The following is a 21767-nucleotide window of genomic DNA, read 5'->3' as shown; positions in this document are numbered from 1 at the left end:
CTGCGTCACTGAATGACTGTAAATGATCAAGGAAGAGTTGTCACCTCTCCTAGCAACTGTTTGCACCTTCTTATGGAAGCCTGCCTCACTTTACCACAGGGCTTCAAATAATTAGCTGGTGATATATGCCTAATAGCTTCCTTAAATCTTTTAGAACAATCCCATAGGGAAGGCACAAGATCCCCGCATCATGCACAGAAAACAGATGTCTCCGTATGGACACATGCATCTTCCTTCCGCAAACTCCCCACTGCGCAAAGCCCATATACATCCTGCACACCTCACCAAGACTTCCACGCCGTGGCATCTGCTCCAGCTCCATTATATAACAAACTGGTTTTTCGTTTTTCTTTTGCACTTGTGTCTGTCTCTAAACCTACCTAGAAGGTGCCCATGACGACATTGTTTCCATAGAAACTAATGTACTTCAAAGGGAGAAAAACAGAGGACTAAAAAAAGGACCAAAAAAAAAAAAAAAAAAGGATTCAAACAAAATGACTGGAATAAACAGACTGCACACTGGAGCGGGTGAGAGGGGTGTCATAGTTTTAATTAGCCAGTTGTTTGAGAAGGAAAGACCTGCCCAACATGCTGCTTACTAAAACTCTTGCTCTATCATCTTTGCTGACGTCAGCAACTGCAGTGGGCTTGCAAGATTACCTAGGGGTGCATTGAAACCAGCAGGGTTGAGGGGGTGTGGGATTGAGCAATCAGTTGTGCAACAAGAATGTGCAGTCCACAACCCATACCAACTGTTGTTGCTGGTTTTTTATGCCTCAATTCCCCACCCCACCCCACTTTTCCTCTAAAGAGCTCAGGTTGGTGTATGTAGATGTGATTACTCCATGTTTACCCTCCTAACAACCTTGTGGAGTAGGCTAGGCTGAGAAAAAGAGGCTCAGCCACAATTTGACCCTGACTTGATATTATGGTTTATTAACTCACTGTGGTTTGTATACACCATCAGTAGCTTTGCCAGGTTTCTGCAGCCAAGTCAAAATTCCTCACAGGGCAAATAATAATAATGCAAAACTATCCAAGTTTTGTGAATAAAACAGAGTAGGGGTCAGGAACCTGTTGCCCTCCAAATGCCGCTGGATTTAAACTCCAATCATCCCTGACCATTGACAATACTGGCTGGAGCTGATGGGACACTTGTTTCTATGCCTGAAATAAAGCAAGCAATGTAGGTGGAAAAGCATATTTTTGAATTACATCAGTGCAGAGTACAGGGGCAAGGAAAAGGCAGTACCCCATTGGTGGGGGTATAACTTTTGGGCTTGGCAGCCATATCCTCCACTTACTCAAAAAACTAGTTGTTGAGTAAAGATTTATCCCAGTCACATGATCTGGATGTTCTAACTGCTGAATTTGGATTTTGCAAATGTAGATTGCTAGAATTGGGAGCATTGGAAGTGATGTTAGTTTGGAAAGGATTGGATATGCATTGTCTGCAATGAGAGAAACATGCACAGATCTGCTGAAACAGATTCTGGACAACTGCCTTCTCAAATTTATATATATATATATATATATATACATATATATATATGTATATATATATATATGTATGATCAGCTTCTAAGAGTGAACAAATGTTTCCCTATCGTTCCAATCACTGAAGGAGCGCTCCCACCCACAGTCCTCCCAGGAAGAACACAAAACAGGCAAGTATTGTCAACCCTGGCAAACTCTTCTTCTAAAGCGAGAAACTTTCCCCACCTCCACTTATCCCCTCCAAGACAGATACTTACCGATGTTGGAATGCTTCAGGAGACGGCAAATTCGAGCTTCTCGCTCCAACTTCTGATGATCTGAAGAAAAATAAAGAGCAAACACTCTTTAGCATGCCATCCAAATTAGCTTATTCTGAGAGTCTGTCCCTTAGTACTTGGTTCTGGCCAGCATCTCAAATGCAGAGGCTAGCATTTCCCTGATATTAGATCCAATCTACACATTACAGATAGTAGAATTCTACTTCACACTGAAGATGGGGGCCATGTTTTTTAATGCCCCCCACTAATTAAACACACACACAATTCCTTACAGGTTAAAAAGAAACATGCCCAAAATAAACATTCTAGCCAGTGGCGTAGCATGGGTTGCCAACAAGACAGGTATTCTGCCCCTCTTTGTCGAAAAAACCTCCAAACACACAAATGCATATTTCATGCATCTCTCCATACAGGGGCTGGGGTTATTAAGAGAGCCAGGCTCTCGTAAGGGGACACACAAGGTTCCAGTCATTGTGCTTCTCTGACAAAAAGTGCCAAGGGCCTTTTTCTAGTTGCGGTGCTGGGAGGTGGCTGGATTGTGTGGGGAGAGGAGGGTTTGGGAGTGAGTGGCAACCCACCTCCACAAGAGTGTGCGAGAAGAGAAGAGGAAGTAAAAAAGGGGGGATTCCTTTCACAAAGATTGTTTCAGAGTTCACTCATCCTATCTAACTTGAACCAAACACGTATGTGACATGTTGTTAAAACATTACAGTATTTGATAAATTAGCCATCTCTTTAAAAGAATACAATTCTACAGCTAATACAAATACATTCCAGATACCATCAGCTTCTATCATGTTGTCCCTTAGCTGTTTTTCCCCCCTAACTAAAATGCTGGACTCTTTTTTATCATTCAGAGGGGAAAAAGAGCAATGGGATATGACAGAGGCATATAGAACTATGAACCGGCTTGAGAAAGCAAAGAAAGATAAATTTTTCTCTCACTTCCTTAATGAACTTGTATTCCAGGTCATTTAGTTGCTAAAATTCATTGTAGTGAGTTCAATAGAAACCAAAGGATATACCTTGGACAACACATAGTTAACATGGTTTTTTGCCATGGGATGTTGTGCTGACCATTACTCATTCATCCTCTGAGACAGAAGCAAGGAGCTACCTTTCTACATAGAAATCTGATTCTAAACTTGTAACTAAAAAGCCCTAGTGTGTTAAAACCATCTCTGCAGACAACTGTTTTGACTGGAAGCCTGTAGGTAAGACTTGCTTTTTTAATGTTTAAGTGGAAGAAAATGCATGCATATAGAGGATTAACTGAGTTACGCTATGATCATAATTATAATCATCATCAGTATCATTATTATTATTTATGAGTCACCTCTCATTCAAGGCAATTTACTATTGCACAATAAACACAACTAAAAGTGGCTTTTAAAATAATATCAAAGCAACCTAAAATTGGTTTTAAAACAATACGAATAAAAACCCAAGGCAAAGACCAAAATGTTCATTCATTCATTCATCTGGAAAAGTTTATTGAAACCAAAATATCTTCAATTGTTGCCAGAAACTACAGATAGTGAGTGCCTTGCATCTCAATAGAGATGATGTTCGCCAAACTGTAATGATGAATGAGGTAGTGAAGTTTGGTTATCATGAATCAAGTGGAGCATGACTGACGGAGCACTCATTTCCCCAGAGGTGGAAAGGGCTGCTTGGGGTCCATCCAACCAGTTATATATCCGTTTTGAAACTGCACAAATCTAAAAATGACATAATTTATAAGGGGAAATGGGGAGAATAAGGGAGGACAAAAAGTAAGTGGAGAGCATGAGAATATAAGGAGTTTTGCTGGACTGAACCAAAGGCCTATCTAGCTCAGCATTCTGCTTTCAGCAACCACACTCTCCTACAAATGTCAAAACTCTTATACATGGTTGTGGCATAAACCCAAGGAACAGTGTTCCATGGTAAGTCACACCATACTCAATGGGGTGCAAAGCAGACAAACCTTAGTCTCTTCTCTTCCTAACCATCTACCCATTACCTTGCAGAAATTAGCTTAAATGTCCAGGAAAATCCGGACATATGGCAGCCCATGTTGACATTGTCGTCTTAGCCAATTTTCCACAGAAATAGCTCCAAAACATCCAATATCTTTGTGGTTTTGCAAAAAAAAAAAACCCAAAAACAACAACTCTGCCCGAAACAAAAAAGCTCAACAACTTTTCTGTCTGGATTTCTTTTTCACTTTTCGAAAACCCAAACCAATGTGCTTGTTTCGTCCGCCGAACACCCCGTCCTTATTCAAACTTCTGTGAAGAGCCCTGTATTATGACTTCTGCACTAGAGTTGTTTGTATATTTGCATAATTTATTCCAAAGAAGATGGCAGAGCTTCCTTGATGCTGGGAACATGCAGTGCTGTTTATACCGTTTACCAACCACCTCCTGGTCTGAGTCAGAACTTGGATGAAAACTGCCAGGCCTTGAAGAAAATGGAAAGGCCCACCAAGTGCTTGGCAACAGTTGCCTAACCCTTCCTGCAACCATCCAAGCATCTACCTACAGACTTTATACGCCTTACTCCCCAGCCACATACCAAGCCAACCTCATGCCCAGTATTTTAACAAAGGATGGCAATCTGCAGCACCACTGTAAGCAGGTGGTGCTATGTGCTATATTAAAAAGCAACTCACCAAATCATATAATTGCAAGGAACAAAAAAGCCACCTAGTCCAGTCCTCTGTTACAACATTGGGCCAGTCACCATCAGGCTATGCAGATCAGCCAATGCAAATCAGGATGCCTTCAGTCTTGCCTTCTATACGGAGGGGACATAGCTTAGTGGAAAACACATGCGGCCTAGGACCCTTGTAACTACGGGACCGCCTCTCCTGGTATGCCCCACGGAGGACCTTAAGGTCCACAAATAACAACACTTTGGAGGTCCCAGGCCGCAAGGTGGTTAGATTGGTCTCAACTAGGGCCAGGGCCTTTTCCGTACTGGCCCCGACTTGGTGGAAAGCTCTGTCACAAGAGACTAGGGCCCTGCGGGACTTGACATCTTTCCGCAGGGCCTGCAAGACCGAGCTGTTCCGCCTGGCCTTTGGTTTGGACTGACCCTTATGTTTCCCTCCCCTTATGCTTTTGCTTTATGGGCTACTATTAAAATGAGGCTGCGTTTTAAATTGCATTTTAACCCACATTTTAATAAACTGGTTTTGTGTTGTTGTGTCCCCCCCCCCCCCCGGTTATGTTTTATTATAATTTTATTGGTGTTAGCCCCCCTGAGCCCGTTTCTGGCCGGGGAGGGCGGGGTATAAATAAATAAATAATTATTATTATTATTATTATTATTATTATTATTATTATTATTATGCTTGCTGTGCAGAAAATCCCAGGTCCAGTCCTGGCTATCAGCTTCCTCCTCCTTAAACTCAGGGTTGCCACTGTGATGGTCAACAATGAGGAAGATGGGGAGAAAGCTAGAATCAGTTAGCTGTGCCCGTCATTAGCTCTCCCTAGCCATCTCTGCACTACTATAGACACCACTAGGCTAGTTGAACAAATATTGTGACCCAGTGTATGGCTGCTTCCTACTGTTCCTCTTTAGAGAAAGAAGAGATTCCTGCATAGAGGAACATCTTAGATTGAGATGCAGCAATTTCACTACGGTAATTTACACTGAGATCCCGATATCCTATGCATAGACTCCATCTGATACTCATGATGAAATCCCCAAATTTTCAGAACTGGCATTCTGAGTGGCCTATGAAGGAATGTCCAGCAGAGATTTAATGCAAGCCACTTTTCAGCTAAAAAGAAGGGTAGAAAAATACTTTCTCACACACAGAGTTAGCATACAAAATGCCTTTCTTGAGAGCTTCAAATATACAGTAATTAAATCTGTGCCAAGCTACTGGAGCTTGCTATCTAGGGAGACCAACCTCACCCCTCTCTCTGATGATCACTGGTTGCATGTGAGGCCCTTCTTTTTTGACTGACCTCTGCATTGTCAGGTTGTTACTTTTATTTCTCAAGCATGCCAGCTTAAAAAAAATAAAAATCTGTTGTTTCTGCCTCCTGTACTGTTTTAATTAATAAATTTTATTTTATCATTCTTTTTATTGTTAGATGGTTTAACTGTTGTCAGCTGACCTGGATTGCCATCCTTACAAAAAACAAATTAATGCATAAATAATAATTAAATGTGTTGCCTAAATTGCTACAGCTGTGACCTAGTAATCTGTGTGACTCCCTGATCATCCGATACACAAAAGTATAACCCCAGCTCATTCATTCATTCTCATCTCATTGCTGACTTTTACTTAATTCTTTGCCTTCCTACGTAATCTGATTAAAAACAGAACACTGTAACAACAGGGTCATAATTATTAAACCTCATTTTCTGTCCACAGTTGTGTACTGCCCATCTGTTTTTCAAAATGTTCAGTTATTAATTTTATTTTTAGTTGTAAAAATTTTCCTTAATTTCTATTATTTGTTGTTATTATAGTTTGGGGTCCCCAACCTTTTAGGCTTGGGATGCATTTGAAAATTTAAGTTGCTTTGGGCACCACAAAATACCCATTTCAACAAAAGAAAAACTGACAACACTCAGAACTTCCCCCAAAAGGCAAAACCACCAAGCAAAAAGAACACAGACGAAAAATAGAGAGCAGGCAAACCTCTCAGACAAACAAAACTCTTCTTAAAGGGGTGAGGGAGCTTGACAGGCACCAAAGGGGACACCTGTGGCCACCATGATGCCCATAGGCATGATGCTGGGAACACTGGTTCTATATAATGAAAAAGTAAATACTTTGCAAAAAAAAAATACCTAGGAGAAATATCATTCATATATCGATAAGCAATCGAAATAAGGTAATCAATAAAAACAAACTTTCCACCTACATCATGGACCTGTCTAATAGTATCACCTGTCCCCCACAACCCTATCTGAATGGGGATCCAACTGCATCCACTTGTGAACTTCTCCAACTTTAGTGCCATAGGCAGACACCAAAGCTTTAAAGCTGCACCAAGAAGAAATCTTATGCTGTTTAACATAAATGACTCCAAAGGGTAGTGCAGCCCCAGAATAGTTATTGCTCCCACAAATGCTCACCTAGCTTTCAGGCACAGTTTACTGAGGCCATATTTGGCAGGTATTCAATCCTTGCTCCCCTAATAATGGCCTTTACCTATTCCTTCAGCAGCTTAGGCAAACAGAACTTAAGTACTTTGTGCTTGGGACCAGAACATTTTCCAGCATATAAGTTTAAATAGGAAGACAAAGAACAACAGCAAACCCACAGATACATTTTCATCTCTTAAGCTTCTTGTTAATCCATTTGTTACTTTAAATCACATAAGGGCACTGCTCATCTAGCAATCTAACCAGCACTTCTTTGGAAGCATCTTTGTCAAAGTTATCACCACCCCTAAAAGCTGAGCCATTTTGTTTGTTGTTCTCTCCAGATAAGATGTCTGCTATTTCTTTCTTTCATCTCTACTGAACCTTTAAATATTTCCTACACGAATAAAGCCTTCAAACTCCAGAAACTGTAAGTGAACTTTTCAATCCAATTCACTCAAGTTGCAAGATCTGCTAGCAGGTTATGGGCCCAGGCAATGATTTGGAACCCTAAGCAGAGTTTCCAAAAGCTCTCCATCCAAAAGCCTTTCCGTCCCAGATGCAGTTCTCCAATGAGAAAGCCAGCAAGAAGGGGAGTAGATTTCAAGGGAAGCAAAGAGAAGGGGCTGCAGTGGAAAGATTGGAGTGGAAAGATTGGAGCTAGAAAGAAAGAGCGGGCTGTAAGGAACATAGGAAGGGACAGACAAAAGCAGGAGACAGTTTTGCATTGCTGAGAAATGAAAGTTGCAGAGAGATAGAGAACAATGGCTGGAATGTATGCAAATGCAGTAATCCTCAAGCTGAATGAGTAGAACTTTCAATTGTGGAAGTTCAAGATAGATCATTTTCTAGCCAAGGAAGATTTGTGGCACTGTGAAAGGCTGTTGTGATTTGTTGTGATTCTCTGTTGTGATCTGTTGTGATTCTCTTGGGACATGCAATCCCTAAAGACCTGGATTTGAATGCTACTGGGTTACCAATATATAGAGTAGCCTGATGCTGTTCTTGTAAAGGGTTGTCCATTCTTCCAGAACATCAAGAGTCCCATAGAACATAATGGCAGTCTCTGTTTCAAATTCCATAGCCCCAAAATGTCTCTGATCTGGCAAACCTACCGGTGAAATGATGTGCCCTTGCAATTAATATGCAGCAGACATTCATCCACCTGACAGCTGACTGCGATTAGCAGCCTACTACCAGGAGGAAACCCAGGGGGGAATAGATCACTGGATTCAAGTCTGAAGGGCACCGACAGAATGGCAAGATGGAATTCCTGCTGTTTGGTTATACAGGACTGTTCGGCCAATGTTGTCTCTCATCCAGGGAAGCAGCAAGGCAGCATTTGTGGAATAGTGAAGAACACAATTTATTTATTTCCTCTGAAATTTAATCATCGGTTTTTACAGAAAACAGTCTCAAAGTGACTCAAAACAAGTTAAAAATACAAAGATTCAATTCAAAACCCAAGCAATGAAACCATACCTAGGTACTAAAAGTGTTAATGCACTAGTATCAATGACAAGGAAAATATTTTGTCCTACTCAACCAAAAGATGAATACCCAGAACTGGTCCACAATCAAGCCATGTCAACATCCAAATGGCAGGGGGAAATAATGTCATTGCATTGCACCTTAAATCTGACAATGGTGGTGCCAGGTGAAAAGAGCACCCCACACTCAAAGAATCACCACTTAAAAGGATCATTCTCTTGTTCCTACCCTCTGCATTTCCCTTGAGGGAGGCACACAGAGGTGATGGTTATGATTGTAATGTTCAGGTAGGTTTGTATTGAAAGAGGCGGTCTTGGAGGCACTGGGGCCCTGAGCCACAGAAGAATTTATAGGTCAAAACTAGCACTTTGAATTGAGCCTAGAAAGCAACTGGTAGTCAGTGCAGCTGAGACAGAATGGGTGTTATATGCTCAGGCTGCCAGGTCTCATTAAATAATCTGTGTGACAAATTCTGCACAAGGTGCACTTTCTGAATGGTGGTGGTGGTGGTGGTGATTTATATACCACCCTTCGTCACAAGATTTCAGGGTGGTTCAAAGGATAAAAACACAAGGTAAAAACACAGGTAAATAGTTAAAACAAAAACAACAAAACAATACTCCCCACCAATTGTCTTCAGATGCAGCCTTGTGTATAATGCACTGCAGTAATCTAAACTGGAGGTTACCAGAGAATAGACAACCAAAACTAGGCTGATGGACAGCACCCTGTACAATGGAGGCAACTTATACCTGCAATGACAGCAGGAGTCTAGAAGTATTCTATTTTTAAAAAAATAATATTTATTCAAGTTTTAAAGGTTACAAAAGGAAAAAAAGAGAGAAAACTTATTGTAAGAAACACTTTACAATAAGTAAAAACAAACAGAGAAGAAAAAAAACACACAATGAAATACAAACAATTAAAAAAGAACAAATCAAACCTTCCCATAACTTATCTTTCATTTGCTTGTTTCCTTGACCTCCTCACACCTCCCTTTTTTGTATTCTAGTTCAGTTAGATATTTCAGCAAATCCTTTCCATCTTTGTTTTTATCCTGATAATTTGTCTTAATATACTGTAATTTTACATTCTCTTCTTTCACCAATTAACAATCCATTTTTACTTAGTCCTTTATAACATTTCTGCTAAAACCACATAACTTCATTCCAACATCCTTCTAACATTCCTTAATTTTACAATGTTTCTGTAAATAAACTTTAAATTTCTTCCAATCTTCTTCCACCGACTCTTCTCCCTGGTCTCGGATTCTGCCAGTCATTTCTGCCAGTTCCATGTAGTCCATCACCTTGGAGTCTAGAAGTATTCTAAGCCGCATACCCTCTTCTTCAAGGGAACCCCATCCAGAACAGTTTGCACCCAACCAACTAGTCTGAGGAACTACCCACTAACAGAGTCTCAAGTCTTATGTGGATTGAGCTTCAATTTATTGGCTCTCATCCAGTCTACTACTGCAGCCCGGCACTGTTTCAGCACATCTCCTGCCCCACATGATTGCATGCAATTCGCACATTGAAGATAACACACTCCCATCTCCAGAATACGCCATTCAGCAATTTCATGTAGAAGTTGAATAGAATGAGAGAGAGAAGAGTGAACCCTGTGCAACTCCACAGGGGAGGTTTCACAGGACTGAACAGAACCTGCCAATCATCCAGTAAGTGCAGAATCCCCAACTCAAGCCACTCAACAGAGATGTACGCACCCTGTCTCTCTCACAATACATGTCTTCATACAGTCTCAGTGCCAAAACCAGGCCAAAATTCTGATGGAAACGGATATAGAAAACGAGTCTCATCCAAGAGTGCCTAGAATTTCAGTGACCGCCCACTCAAGAATCTTGCTCAAGAAAGGGATATTACCAACTAGCCTATAGTTGTGCAGAACTTCCAAGTCTAGCTAGAACACATGCACACTCAATATCTCTGCTTTATACATCACTGTGACACAACTGTACACAAACACAAACATCATGGCCAGCCCTATTATTACGCAAAGTGAGATAGCTTCCTTCCCATCCTCTCATCTTTCCCCGAGTCCTCTAAGCTAGCCTGCTCTGTACCCCCAAGTCAAATGCCCTCAGGTACAGTGAAAGATGCTGACCTATCACCAGTGTTCAACTACCCATCTGATCAGCTTCCGTACGTTGACTAGGGAGAGATACTGCCTTGTCCTTTGCCGCAGGCAGCAAAATGTCTTGAGCCAGCACACACATACATGCAAAGATCCTATGCACGTTTAGTGAGAAATATATCAGCACTGACAACTGGGAAACACTGGCCTGCAAGCGCTTCAGTTGGAGAACAGCCTTTACCAAAGGTGTCATGGGCTTTGAAGACACTTGAACTCAGGATGCAAGGGAGAAATTTGCTAGGAGGAAGGCACGCTTGGCAAATCCACACCGTGATCAACTCCCGCCCGGAAACCAATGTCCCCACTGTGGAAGGACGTGTGGATCCAGAATTGGCCTCCACAGTCACTTACGAAGTCATTGTTAAAACCATGTTTATGGAAGACAATCTTACTCGGCTATGAGTGATCGCCAAAGAAGAAGAATATCAATGGAATTTACTACTAAGGTTTGTGTGTATGGGGTCCCACTCACAAGTGCTAAAATACTCAGGGAAACATATTTTGTCCATAGGTCCATGTCTGAACACATAGAAATCTAATCCTGGCCTTTCTGAGTGTGAATCACATATTTGGCCCTATGAATAGCCAGCATCTACAATCTGACTGTAGCTCTTTAAAAACGAAGCTGGATTATTTTATTTTGTAAGCAAAGTGGAATAAGTTGTACCTACTGGGATTTCTGCCAGTAGTGCAGACCTTAAAGGCAGATTCTGTTGCGAGGAAAATGCAGCAGGTCTAGATTGTGCCCAACTCTTCACAAGCAAAAAGACTATACAGTAGACACATCTTCTGCCATGCTCCTTAAACATTGTCATTGGCCACTCGTCTTTCATCAGTGAGCAGGCAGGGCTGGCCCAACAATGACACAGAGCCACTTCAAGTGATAAATTTCAGATAACATTCAAAGGCTGCAAACTGTTGGCTTGTACAATCTATAATTACAAATATGTATTTTATCATGAAGGGAGCCATTAGTGTCATTCACTTGAGACACCAAAATGTCATGTTCCATTGAAGCACCAAGACCAGGAATGCCGATGTCACGTACTTAACTCTCTCCCTGACCCCAGGCTCTAAGGAGTGACAGGCAGCAGCAGCTTGCCTCTTCATTTATTTACAATGCAGCCCCGGCAGGCCTGTTGCGTCTGAGATGCCTCAAGTCACCACCGGCCTGCAGTCAACAACTCTAGAACTGATATAGCCACGTTCCGTCTAGCACTAGCTTGGGCTGGCTGAAGACTTCACATTACAGTCACATGGCAAAAATCTGTGAGAATCATGCTGCCATTTATTGCTTTCTCACCCTCTCTTACAGTCCTACTTTCTGTAGCAGCTGTTCTTCTGTCCCAGGGGTGGGAGCAGCGAGGGCAGACAGCAAGCAAACTATTGTCAAAAGTACGTGCTGTTACCTGCAATAGGAATGAGTAGGACAAATGCGAAGACACCAGAGCGTGCATGTGCTCGCAAAACACGTGCTTGCTGGTTTGGCTTACCAGGTAGGGAGCCTACGTTTTATTGCCAGAGCTCAAGTGGAGGATGGGAATGAAACCTACACTGTACCTCTGCACTTGAATACTTTTGAATACTGTACCTCTGCAACTTGAATACTTTTCGTCCCCTTCCAGCTCACTTCCTGTAGTAGAGCAAGGCTGTGAGGTGGGTATGGGTGAGTTAAGTGGATCATAGAGAAGACTTACTGGCTGGAAGAGACTTTCTGCCACTAAGCTATGATCCCAAGGGTGGTGAAATGAGGCCAGATATAAGAAAGATAACACTACATACTGTACTGGACAAAATTTGAACAAAGCTCAGATATGACTAATCAGGTATCACATTCAGTAACAGTAAGATACAAACTTGTTATTTTTCAAAATGAAATAAAAATACAAGAGGAAAATGGTGGTGCTGCCAGTTGTGGCTAAGAAGGAAGGAAAAGGACTAGAGAAGAAAGAGCTCTTCTAAACCAAGCTATGTCTGGCGTTTCAGTCATCTGCTATTTCCGATGGCCGAAAAGCTGGAGCAAACTACTAAAAACCGCTGTATGTCATTAGCAGGGACGAGTGGATGGATTTACAACCTTCCTATGCTTCAGTACTGCTTAAAGGCCCCCTTGGAGCTTTATCCCCTTTTTAGCAAAGGAATTAACAGTCTGGTGCAGCAGAACCTAAGCAACACCCGCAATTCTCACCTCTTGACCTTACAGTTTTAATTTCTGCAGCCACCAAAAGGGTGCTTTGTACCCTCTACCCTCCACTCACTTCTACCCCCAGCCTACATTATAGTAACACTGATCATTAGAACTAAAATACAGTACAAAGGAAGTTTGATCTATTTAAAAATTCCAGTTTCTCATTCCAGCAATACATTTAGGGCAGGAATGGGGAATCTCAGGTCTAGTTGCCTCTTTATCTGTCCCTTGAGCCTTGCTCTAGGCCAAACCCCAGGTCACAACCCTCACCAGTCCTGCTCCTTTGGACCAGCTGGAATGGTCCTTGAACTGATCGTGTTTCTTGCTTACTAAGCAGGTTATTTGATGGAGGTGAAGGAGTGCAGTATAGAAACCTCTGGTTTTTGCGTTGGGCGTAGCCAGGATTTTTGTTGAGAGGACAGGACTTTTGTTAGAGGGGGCAGAACCGATGTGATTCGTCATTTAGTTTAGTATTGTTTTACCTAATCTAGGGGGTGGCAGCTGCCCCCCCCCCCGGGCTATGCCCATGGCTTTTGCACACCTAGAATGTAGCTCATTGTACAAAGACACACAGACACACAACAGAGCTGGATTGGGACTAGCACAACAGCTACATTCTGCCTCCACTGTCAGAGGTAATATGCCTCTGAATGTCAGTTGCTTGGAATCACAAATGTGGAGGGTGGACGGAACTAAAAGTCACAAAACAGTGAGCATGCTTTTGAGTTCTCAAGAAAACTGACTGGATGGTAAACGGGGGGGGCAGGGGGGGAGAGAGAAGCTGGTTTGATGTTGAAGCCACAAAACCAGTGTTTAGCCATAAACCCAATCTAAATGTGACATTATTCATGTCTTTAGTTCTTGCATGGCTGATCCTCACCCCTTTCCTCCATCAGTAATAAACAGTTGCAGAGTGAGGGCTGAGCTACTTGGGGACCACAATTCTCCTTCCTTGCTAGTCCCAATCCAGCTCTGTTGTGTGTCTGTATCACACCTGGCTAATTGTTATTAAAAAACAAAAAAAGGGACTTGAAATATATAAAATGGAAGAAGAAATAGCAGGCTTAACTACATTGTGATCTGCTAGGTATGGTGCAGATTTTAGCTTGCACCTACGATTGCTGGGACAAAAAGAAAATAATGTCTCATCCCTCCATTTTAAAATAAAATAAAATAAAATAAAATCCTACAGTTACCTAGATCTGTCTCCACCCTTAATCAAAATGGCACAGGTTCCTTGTGAGATATAGAATATTAGAGCCAATTGTCAGAAAGCCATGCAACAGCCCCAGACCTTGCTGACGGCACACGCAGCAAAGGCTGCTGCCAGCATTTTATGTTCCTAGCTGGTGCTGCCTACTAATCAGGGGCATTTGCAGGCAGACAGGCTGTCTCTGTTGATGCTCAGGGATCCCCCTCAATCTGACACGTCAGGAGCATTTCCACAGCAACAAAATTGCTTCTGAACAGAGTGTTCGGTGAAGCGGCTGTTGCCTTTGAAGGCTGGGGGAGGATCCCGCTGGTGTGCAGTACTGCGCTGTGGGAAGTATCCTTTCTTCCAGACTCCAAGGGTCACAGAGGAGTCCCTCACTTTGCAATGACTCTGAATCAACCCCCACAGAAGAGTCATGTGTTGTCAGAAGTAAGAATCCAGACTAGGAAACTGAGGGCCTTCTGGTAGTTCCCTCCCTGCGAGAAGTGAGGTTACAGGAACCCAGGCAGAGGGCCTTCTCAGTAGTGGCACCCGCCCTGTGGAACGCCCTCCCTTCAGATGCCAAGGAAATAAACAACTATCTGACTTCTAGAAGACACCTGAAGGCAGCCCTGTTTAGGGAAGTTTTTAATGCTTGATGTTTTATCATGTTTTCAATATTCTGTTGGGAGCTGTCCAGAGTGGCTGGGGTATATATGGGTGGGGAATGAATGAATGAATGAATGAATGAATAAGTAAGATGATGATGAAATGGAACCATCTAATTGCACATCTATGCAGCATTTTTCAAATTTTAATGCAACCCTTCACTGCCTTCATACACCAACAACTTCAGCCTGTCTGGCCTTTATCTTATTTCCAGCCAGCCATATTATCTTAGAATTATAGCGTTGGAAAGGACCACAAGGGCCATCTAGCCAACCACTTGCACTGCGGATCACCATGCTACATATAAGTATGATTTATTGGTTTCACCATGGGGAAGGTGGCTGCATCACCCCTTCCTTGCAGCAAGGCAGCTGAGTCTTCCCACAATGTTACTTACTTTGGACTGGAGCTCTGTGGGAAACAAAATGAAGATCAGAGCAGGATGGGGAATCTATGGCCCTCCAGATGTTGCTGGATTCTCCCATCAGCCACTGCCAGCATGGCCAATGGTTAATGAGGATGGGAGTTGAAGTTCAGAAATATCTAGAAAGCCACATCTGCCATCTCCTTTCACTCCACCTATGGTATATAAAACATCCTCCCACAGTCTGGTGTACTCCCGGTGTTTGGGACTACAATTCCCATCATCCCTCATTAGTCATGCTGACTGAGGTTGATGGAAATTGTAGTCCAAAACATCTGGAGGGCAGCAAGTTGAAGAAGACTGCTACAGAGTGTCGTTTTCAGAGAGACTATTTAGGAATGTGGCTCACTCCATTCACTCCAACTGTCCCTATTTATTGGGGACAATCTCTGTTTTTTGATCCATGCTGCTGGAAAATCACTATCCCTATTTTTAGAGATGCCTTGTCAGAACGTTGTTATTATGAGGCGCTAGAGCTGTCATTCTTTGCAGTTCAGTTTCCTCCTTATGATACCCAGAAGCTAGATCTTTGAGGGCCAAACTAAATGCAACATTTGTCATGCAGTTTGTCCTGACTTCTTTTTTTAAAAAGTTGGTGCAAGGGGTATAAGATGGGTTATGGTGAATGGAATGGGTTTTTCACCCTGTGCCTCTCCACCCTCATGTTTCTGATCAGAATCTCTCGCACACATACATGCTGTTTGCAATGACAGAGCAGCTCCCTTTAGCGCAAGTAGGAGCCTTCCTTAAATTGCATTTGGGGAGACTGGAACTGCAGCAGGAGAAAAGGGTTAAGCCCCCCCCCCATATAATCCCTGTCCACTCAACCTTCCTTGTGTCAATTATTTGCCTTTTAAAAAATTCAAGCATACCAGTGCAAACTACATAACAAATATCACATCTACTTTGACCCCACGTTGGAAGTGAATATGTAGCTATAAATGCATGTGCATGAATGCTGAGGCACCAGACAGCGCATGGTCTGTCATTTTGCAAACTGTGGCTGCTGCTGTATGTTTTAATAATAATAAAGATAATAATAAATTTTATTTATATCCCGCCCTCCCCAGCCGGAGCCGGGCTCAGGGCGGCTAACAACAATCAAATAATCCAACATTCTAAAAACATTTCATTATAAGAATTAATTAAAATCAAAATGATGGCAACCATTAAGCAAAAATTCTGTGCAGATTGCCAGAGGAGGGAGTCAGGCTGCTCCCTGACCAAAGGCCTGGTGGAACAGCTCTGTCTTGCAGGCCCTGCGGAAAGATGTCAGGTCCCGCATTTAACATCCCTTGTACAGCAACCACTACGCTTTTTAAAAAAAATATTTTGTTTACAATTTTTCCATATCTCAAAGTAACAACATAAAACTAACCAAACTGCTAAAGGAACATCAGCGATGAAAAAACAAAATGGGAAAGGGAATCAGACAGCTATGTTTTTCTAATATACCTTTAAAACACCAGATGCTACTGTGTTTGGCTTTTAACATCATTAGACAGGCCCTGATACAAGTGTGATGAACCTTTTGTCCTCTGGATGTTATTGAGCAACAACTCCCATCATTCCTGACCATTTGGCCATGCTTGCTGGGCCTGATGGGAGTTGTAGTTCATCAACATCTGGAGGGCCCAAGGTTTGCCACAGCGGCTCTAGCAGAATACATGAATGCTGCATAGATGGAAAAGTACATTTAGAAATGAACAACGGTGGAAGTAGAGCAGTTCAGGAAGTGAACCTTGCTATGAGATGAGGGTGATATAAGCATGTCCTTGTTTTAACCTGTCTTCACAGGTGTGCTTAGGGTGCATTCTCTAAGCAGCAGGGAAAGAAGCAAGCAAAACGGGGACTGATCTTTTTAGGAAGGCAGGATAAGGAGAGGTGAAAGAGGCAGAGCTTTAGAGGTAGCACAAAAGAGTGAAATTTGAAGTCATTAGCTGAAACTGGAAGTCATCAGAAAAGTAGGCTAAATGGAGAGGAAGGTTGGTGAGGACTATGCAATCGCCTCCAAGGGAAAGCCGAATAACTTGATGCTCTGAGAAAATTTAAACTAGGTTAAAAAGGGGAGAGAGACAGGCAACAGCAAAGAAACTGACATTGGCCTTTATAAGCAGGCGTGAAGAACCAGGAACCAGAGGAGTCATTTGGATTTATTACAGCGGAACAACTGAAGTCTGTTCCACTGGTAAGAAGGCATCAGCAGTGGGTGTCATATTGGGTAGAGCAGCATGAGTAACCACCAGGTTCCATTCCAATGCACTTGGTTGTGCAAGTGTTTGCCTGCACAACCAAGCATTATTTGAAAGAGGCTTGAAAACTTGATATAAGGAACTGAGGCTAAATTCCGAGAGAGAGAGAGAGAGAGAGAGAGAGAGAGAGAGAGAGAGACAGAGAAAGTAGGGCCAGCTCAGGGGACGTGACCTCTGCCTATAAATATATCCAAGGTATCCATTTAAATAAAAGAAAGAATCAAGTACAGTGACATTATAAGCCATTACATGTATAGTTATTGTACGAATGTATTTAGACTGTGAACTGCTTTGAGCACAGATTTACTTGTGGGACATGTGGTATACAAATAAATTGGCAATGATAGTAACCATCTTATGTACATTTTGGAATGTGTAGTTTCACACCTGGAAATTTCTGTGAACAGCATGATTCTCCTCCTCTAGCCTAGGCTGTCCTGCTGAAATTTACTTAGCCAGCAGTACTCATTTGAAAAATCTGTATTACAAATATGACCTGTCTCATTTCCAAAAATATATAGGATTCTGTGTAGGCCTAGTAACTGCACATCAAAAATTGTACCAGGATGAAGAGCGTGAACCCACTTCACTTTACAACAATGAAAAAGTAGTGTATGGATTATAATCCAAAAATAGTATAGCATTCCAGTTATCTACACTTCCTTCCAAACAGGCAGTCTGGTAGTTCTACTGCTTTACCTACCTTCTGGCACACAGATACACTTCAGATGGCTAGTAAACTTTTACTCGGGGCTAGTAAACTTTTGCACTTTTTTTTCTAAATAGCATTGTCTGCTTCAAAAGGTAAAGTCATCAGCCACTTCCCTGTTCCCATGTTTCCAGATCATACTTTGCACAAATTCAGCCCTAGCAACCGTTAGGCTTACAAAAGTAGCAAGGTCAACTGCTGCCAGGAGTTTTCACTTCTGTGACTCTCACCAGAGGGAAACTGCCAGAAACCACATATAGTTTCAGATCATACCGATATATCACTAGAAAGAGCGCACTTCTCCAAGAATAGGCCATATGTTTGCTTGAAGGACACAGGATGCAGTTCTAATAGGGATAACTGGAAGAAGTAGCTACATATTTACTACAAGCAACAGTTGCACCAAAATGAAGAAAAATTGAATGTGAGTAACCAATTCTACACAAAACAGAAATGTGCACTGAAGATATAATTAAAATCTATTAAGGAGTCACTTACAGGGAATTCAAATTTCATGCTGCCCATTTTAAAAAAACATATGGGGGGGGGGGCTACTAACAACAACTCACTAGATGACTTATATACCTTGAACTAACTTATAATATTGCACTGTAGATGACGCAGAACTGATTTTACAACTGCGAGGACTTAAAAAGCACATTAAGCTGTAAGCTGATCAATGATTCCAGATTCAGGTGGTTATCCATGCTGGTCTGATGCAGCCAAAATATGAAAAGAAAAAAAAAATGAAAAAAAAATTGTCCAGTAGCACCTTAGAGACCAACTAAGTTTGTTCTTGGTAAAAGCTTTCGTGTGCATGCACACTTCTTCAGATACACAGATTCCAGCTTTTTCACAAGTCAACCTCTACACTTCTTTGGCTCCTTCTGTCAGGAGTGCATGCAGGAGCCAGGCCCTGTGACTGGTAGGGCCTCGCAGGACTGGGGCCTTCCTGAGTTTGGCCTGGAAGGGCAAGGCGCGACCACACAGGTGAGGCTTGACAGAAGACTCGTAGCACCTGGTGGCAAGGACCGGGAGGGGTATATAAGACCAGCATTTCCCTCTGGCTCTTTGCCACAGCAACATGCTACCCACCTAGCTGTGCTTCGGCTTCCTGACTCCTGGTATCTGACTCTTGGACCCTTGGCTTCCTGACTCCTGGTTTCCTGATTCGTGGACTCTTGGCTTCCTGACCCCTGGACTTCTGACCCTGGACTGCTGATTCCTGCTTTCCAACCTCTACCCCAGTCCCGACGTACCAAGCCGGGACTCCGACTGCCTGTAAACTGGACCATGACACCATCTTCTAAAGTTATCAGTAATGCTGTGGCAGTGGGGCATAGGTCTGTGGTCCCTGCTGCATGAAGTGGCGGAGGCAACTGACCACTAGACAGGTGGTGGAGGAAAGCCATAGCACAATAGAAGCCCTGCCACAACAACTGAGGCTCCTGCCACCTGCCACCATTTTAATTTACTGAACTTCCCCCAAAGTGATGAGAGTGGCAATGAGCTCATCCAATCTGATACCACCTTTGTGCATATGGGGGGGCAGATTCAGCTCCTTTAGCCCACACTTTCACCATTCCAGCTCCCTCACTGACCCCACAATCTTAAGGGTGGCATTGGATTAGTAAAACATGCTGACTCTCTTTTGAGTCACTTTGGGGAAAGTTGAGTAAATTGCAACATTGGTGGACAGCTCATGGTGCTGAACACCAGCAGACAGCTTTGCTTTACTGCCTGCCTGCTCCAGCCAACCACCTTAGCATCTAGGCCCAAAACCATGTCTGCAACAGCAGGGTGAAAGACCAAAAGGACTTGTAGAGATCAGGATCAGGCAAGAGGACAGCAGTGTCATAGCCCAACAAAGATTTTTTTTTTTAAAAAATGGGATGTCACTGCTGCCAAGTAGAAGAAGAAGAAGAAGAGGAGTTTGGATTTGATATCCCGCCTTTCACTCCCCTTCAGGAGTCTCAAAGCGGCTAACATTCTCCTTTCCCTTCCTGCCCCACAACAAACACTCTGTGAGGTGAGTGGGGCTGAGAGACTTCAGAGAAGTGTGACTGGCCCAAGGTCACCCAGCAGCTGCATGTGGAGGAGCGGAGACGCGAAACCGGTTCCCCAGATTATGTGACTACCGCTCTTAACCACTACACCACACTGGCATGTTTTGCTAATCCAATACCACCCTTAAGATTGTGGGGTCAGTGAGGGAGCTGGAATGGTGAAGGTATGGGCTAAAGGAACTGAATCTGCCCCCCATATGCACAAAGTAGAGAAGAAGATAAGCCAAGGATCTCACACAGGGGTCCGTCAAACCTGGCAACACCTTTGTCTGCATGCATTCTGATGCTGCCACCTTTGTGGGTTAGGAAGCAGGAGCTGAGGCAAATTGGCTCACTAAAAAATAATGGAAATGTAATGTAAATCATGTGAAACAGGCAACAGCAAGGGTGAGAAGCTTGTGGTCCTCCAGCTGTCACTGGAATACAACGTCCATCATCTGTGGCCACGGACCATGCTGGTTGGAGCTGATAGGAGTTGGGGTCCATCACTATAAGGAGGGCTACATGTTCCTCATTTCTGCATACTAACTTACCTATTAATGTAGGACAATTCAACACCTAAATCTTACGTAATGATTCTGCTTGACAGAGAATCATTAGACACATGGGAGGAGATTAGCTGGTGTTTTTCTGGACAATAGTTTTTAGATCTTTAATACTAACACTGCCTCCAGAGCTAATCATCCCCAGTTGTCTATTAACCATTAAAAAAAAAAATCAATACAGCTGTTAATGTGCAGCACAGAGAGAAGCCATGCAAAGAATAGGATACACACAGCCCATCATCAAGAGGCATCGGGCGATAATTTGTTTCTGATTTTTAAAAAACGTTTCTATGGTCACATCCACCCCACATATTTAAAGCAAGTGATTTCCCCTAAAGAAATCTGGGATTTGTAACTTGTTAAGGGTGCTGGGAATGGTAGCTATGTGAGGAATAAGCTACAGTTCCCATGATTCTTTGTGGAAAGCCAAATGGTTTAAATATATGGTATGGATAGCATTCTAACAGCTACCTAGGGACACCTCTGGTGAGGTAGCTGATGTCTGTGTCTGTTGTTGCTGCTGTTAATTTATTAATTTTATATGCTGCCCTTTAGGGTAGATCTCAGGGCAGTTCACGTTCTATGTTGAGTGGATCTATCAACTTTTGCTGGGGGAAGGAAGCTTTTGGCCTTATACATACACAACTTTTTTTTTTTTTTTTTTAAAGCAAATGTTATGAAGTAGTAGAACATCAGATACAGTGGTGCCTCGCAAGACGAATATAATCCATTCCGCGAGTCTCTTTGTCTAGCGGTTTTTTCATCTTGCGAAGCAAGCCCATTGACAGCTTAGCGGATTAGCGCTATTAGCGGCTTTTAGCGGCTTAGCGGATAAGCGGCTTAGCATCTTAGAAAAGGGGGGGGCCGCAGGAACTCGCAAGACATTTTCGTCTTGCGAAGCAAGCCCATAGGAAATTCATTTTGCGAAGCACCTCCAAAACGGAAAACCCTTTCGTCTAGCGGGTTTTCCGTCTTGCGAGGCATTTGTCTTGCGGGGCACCACTGTATGTTCCTCTTTAGTTGAGATTTCAATATAAGTCCAAACTCTGCAACAGTTATCAGAAAAATTGTGTGTTAGCATCAAACTGGAAGAAACCAAAAGAAAGATATAACATTAAATTTCTGAATGCTGTAACTGCAACAAGGAAGCATTTGCACATTTGCTCTGTGACATACACATATTTCATGTGTGGGTTCAACTTAGG

The 21767-nt window shown here is 42.7% G+C and overlaps 1 protein-coding gene across 3 annotated transcripts in view; it reads right to left on the bottom strand.

The window, feature by feature from the left end:
- The window catches only part of CAMK2B (calcium/calmodulin dependent protein kinase II beta), a 133830-nt gene that overhangs the window by 34045 nt on the left and 78018 nt on the right, over nucleotides 1-21767 (bottom strand). For all 3 annotated transcript variants that reach the window (XM_081843400.1, XM_081843401.1, XM_081843402.1), the window contains exon 3: nucleotides 1755-1814. In XM_081843400.1, the coding sequence (XP_081699526.1) occupies nucleotides 1755-1814 (60 nt within the window). The remainder of the gene's footprint in view (nucleotides 1-1754; nucleotides 1815-21767) is intronic.

Source organism: Podarcis erhardii (assembly GCF_964252035.2).
Source record: "Podarcis erhardii genome assembly, chromosome: 16".
Classification (NCBI taxonomy): Eukaryota; Metazoa; Chordata; class Lepidosauria; order Squamata; family Lacertidae; genus Podarcis; species Podarcis erhardii.
This window is presented reverse-complemented; position numbering and strand designations above follow the sequence as displayed.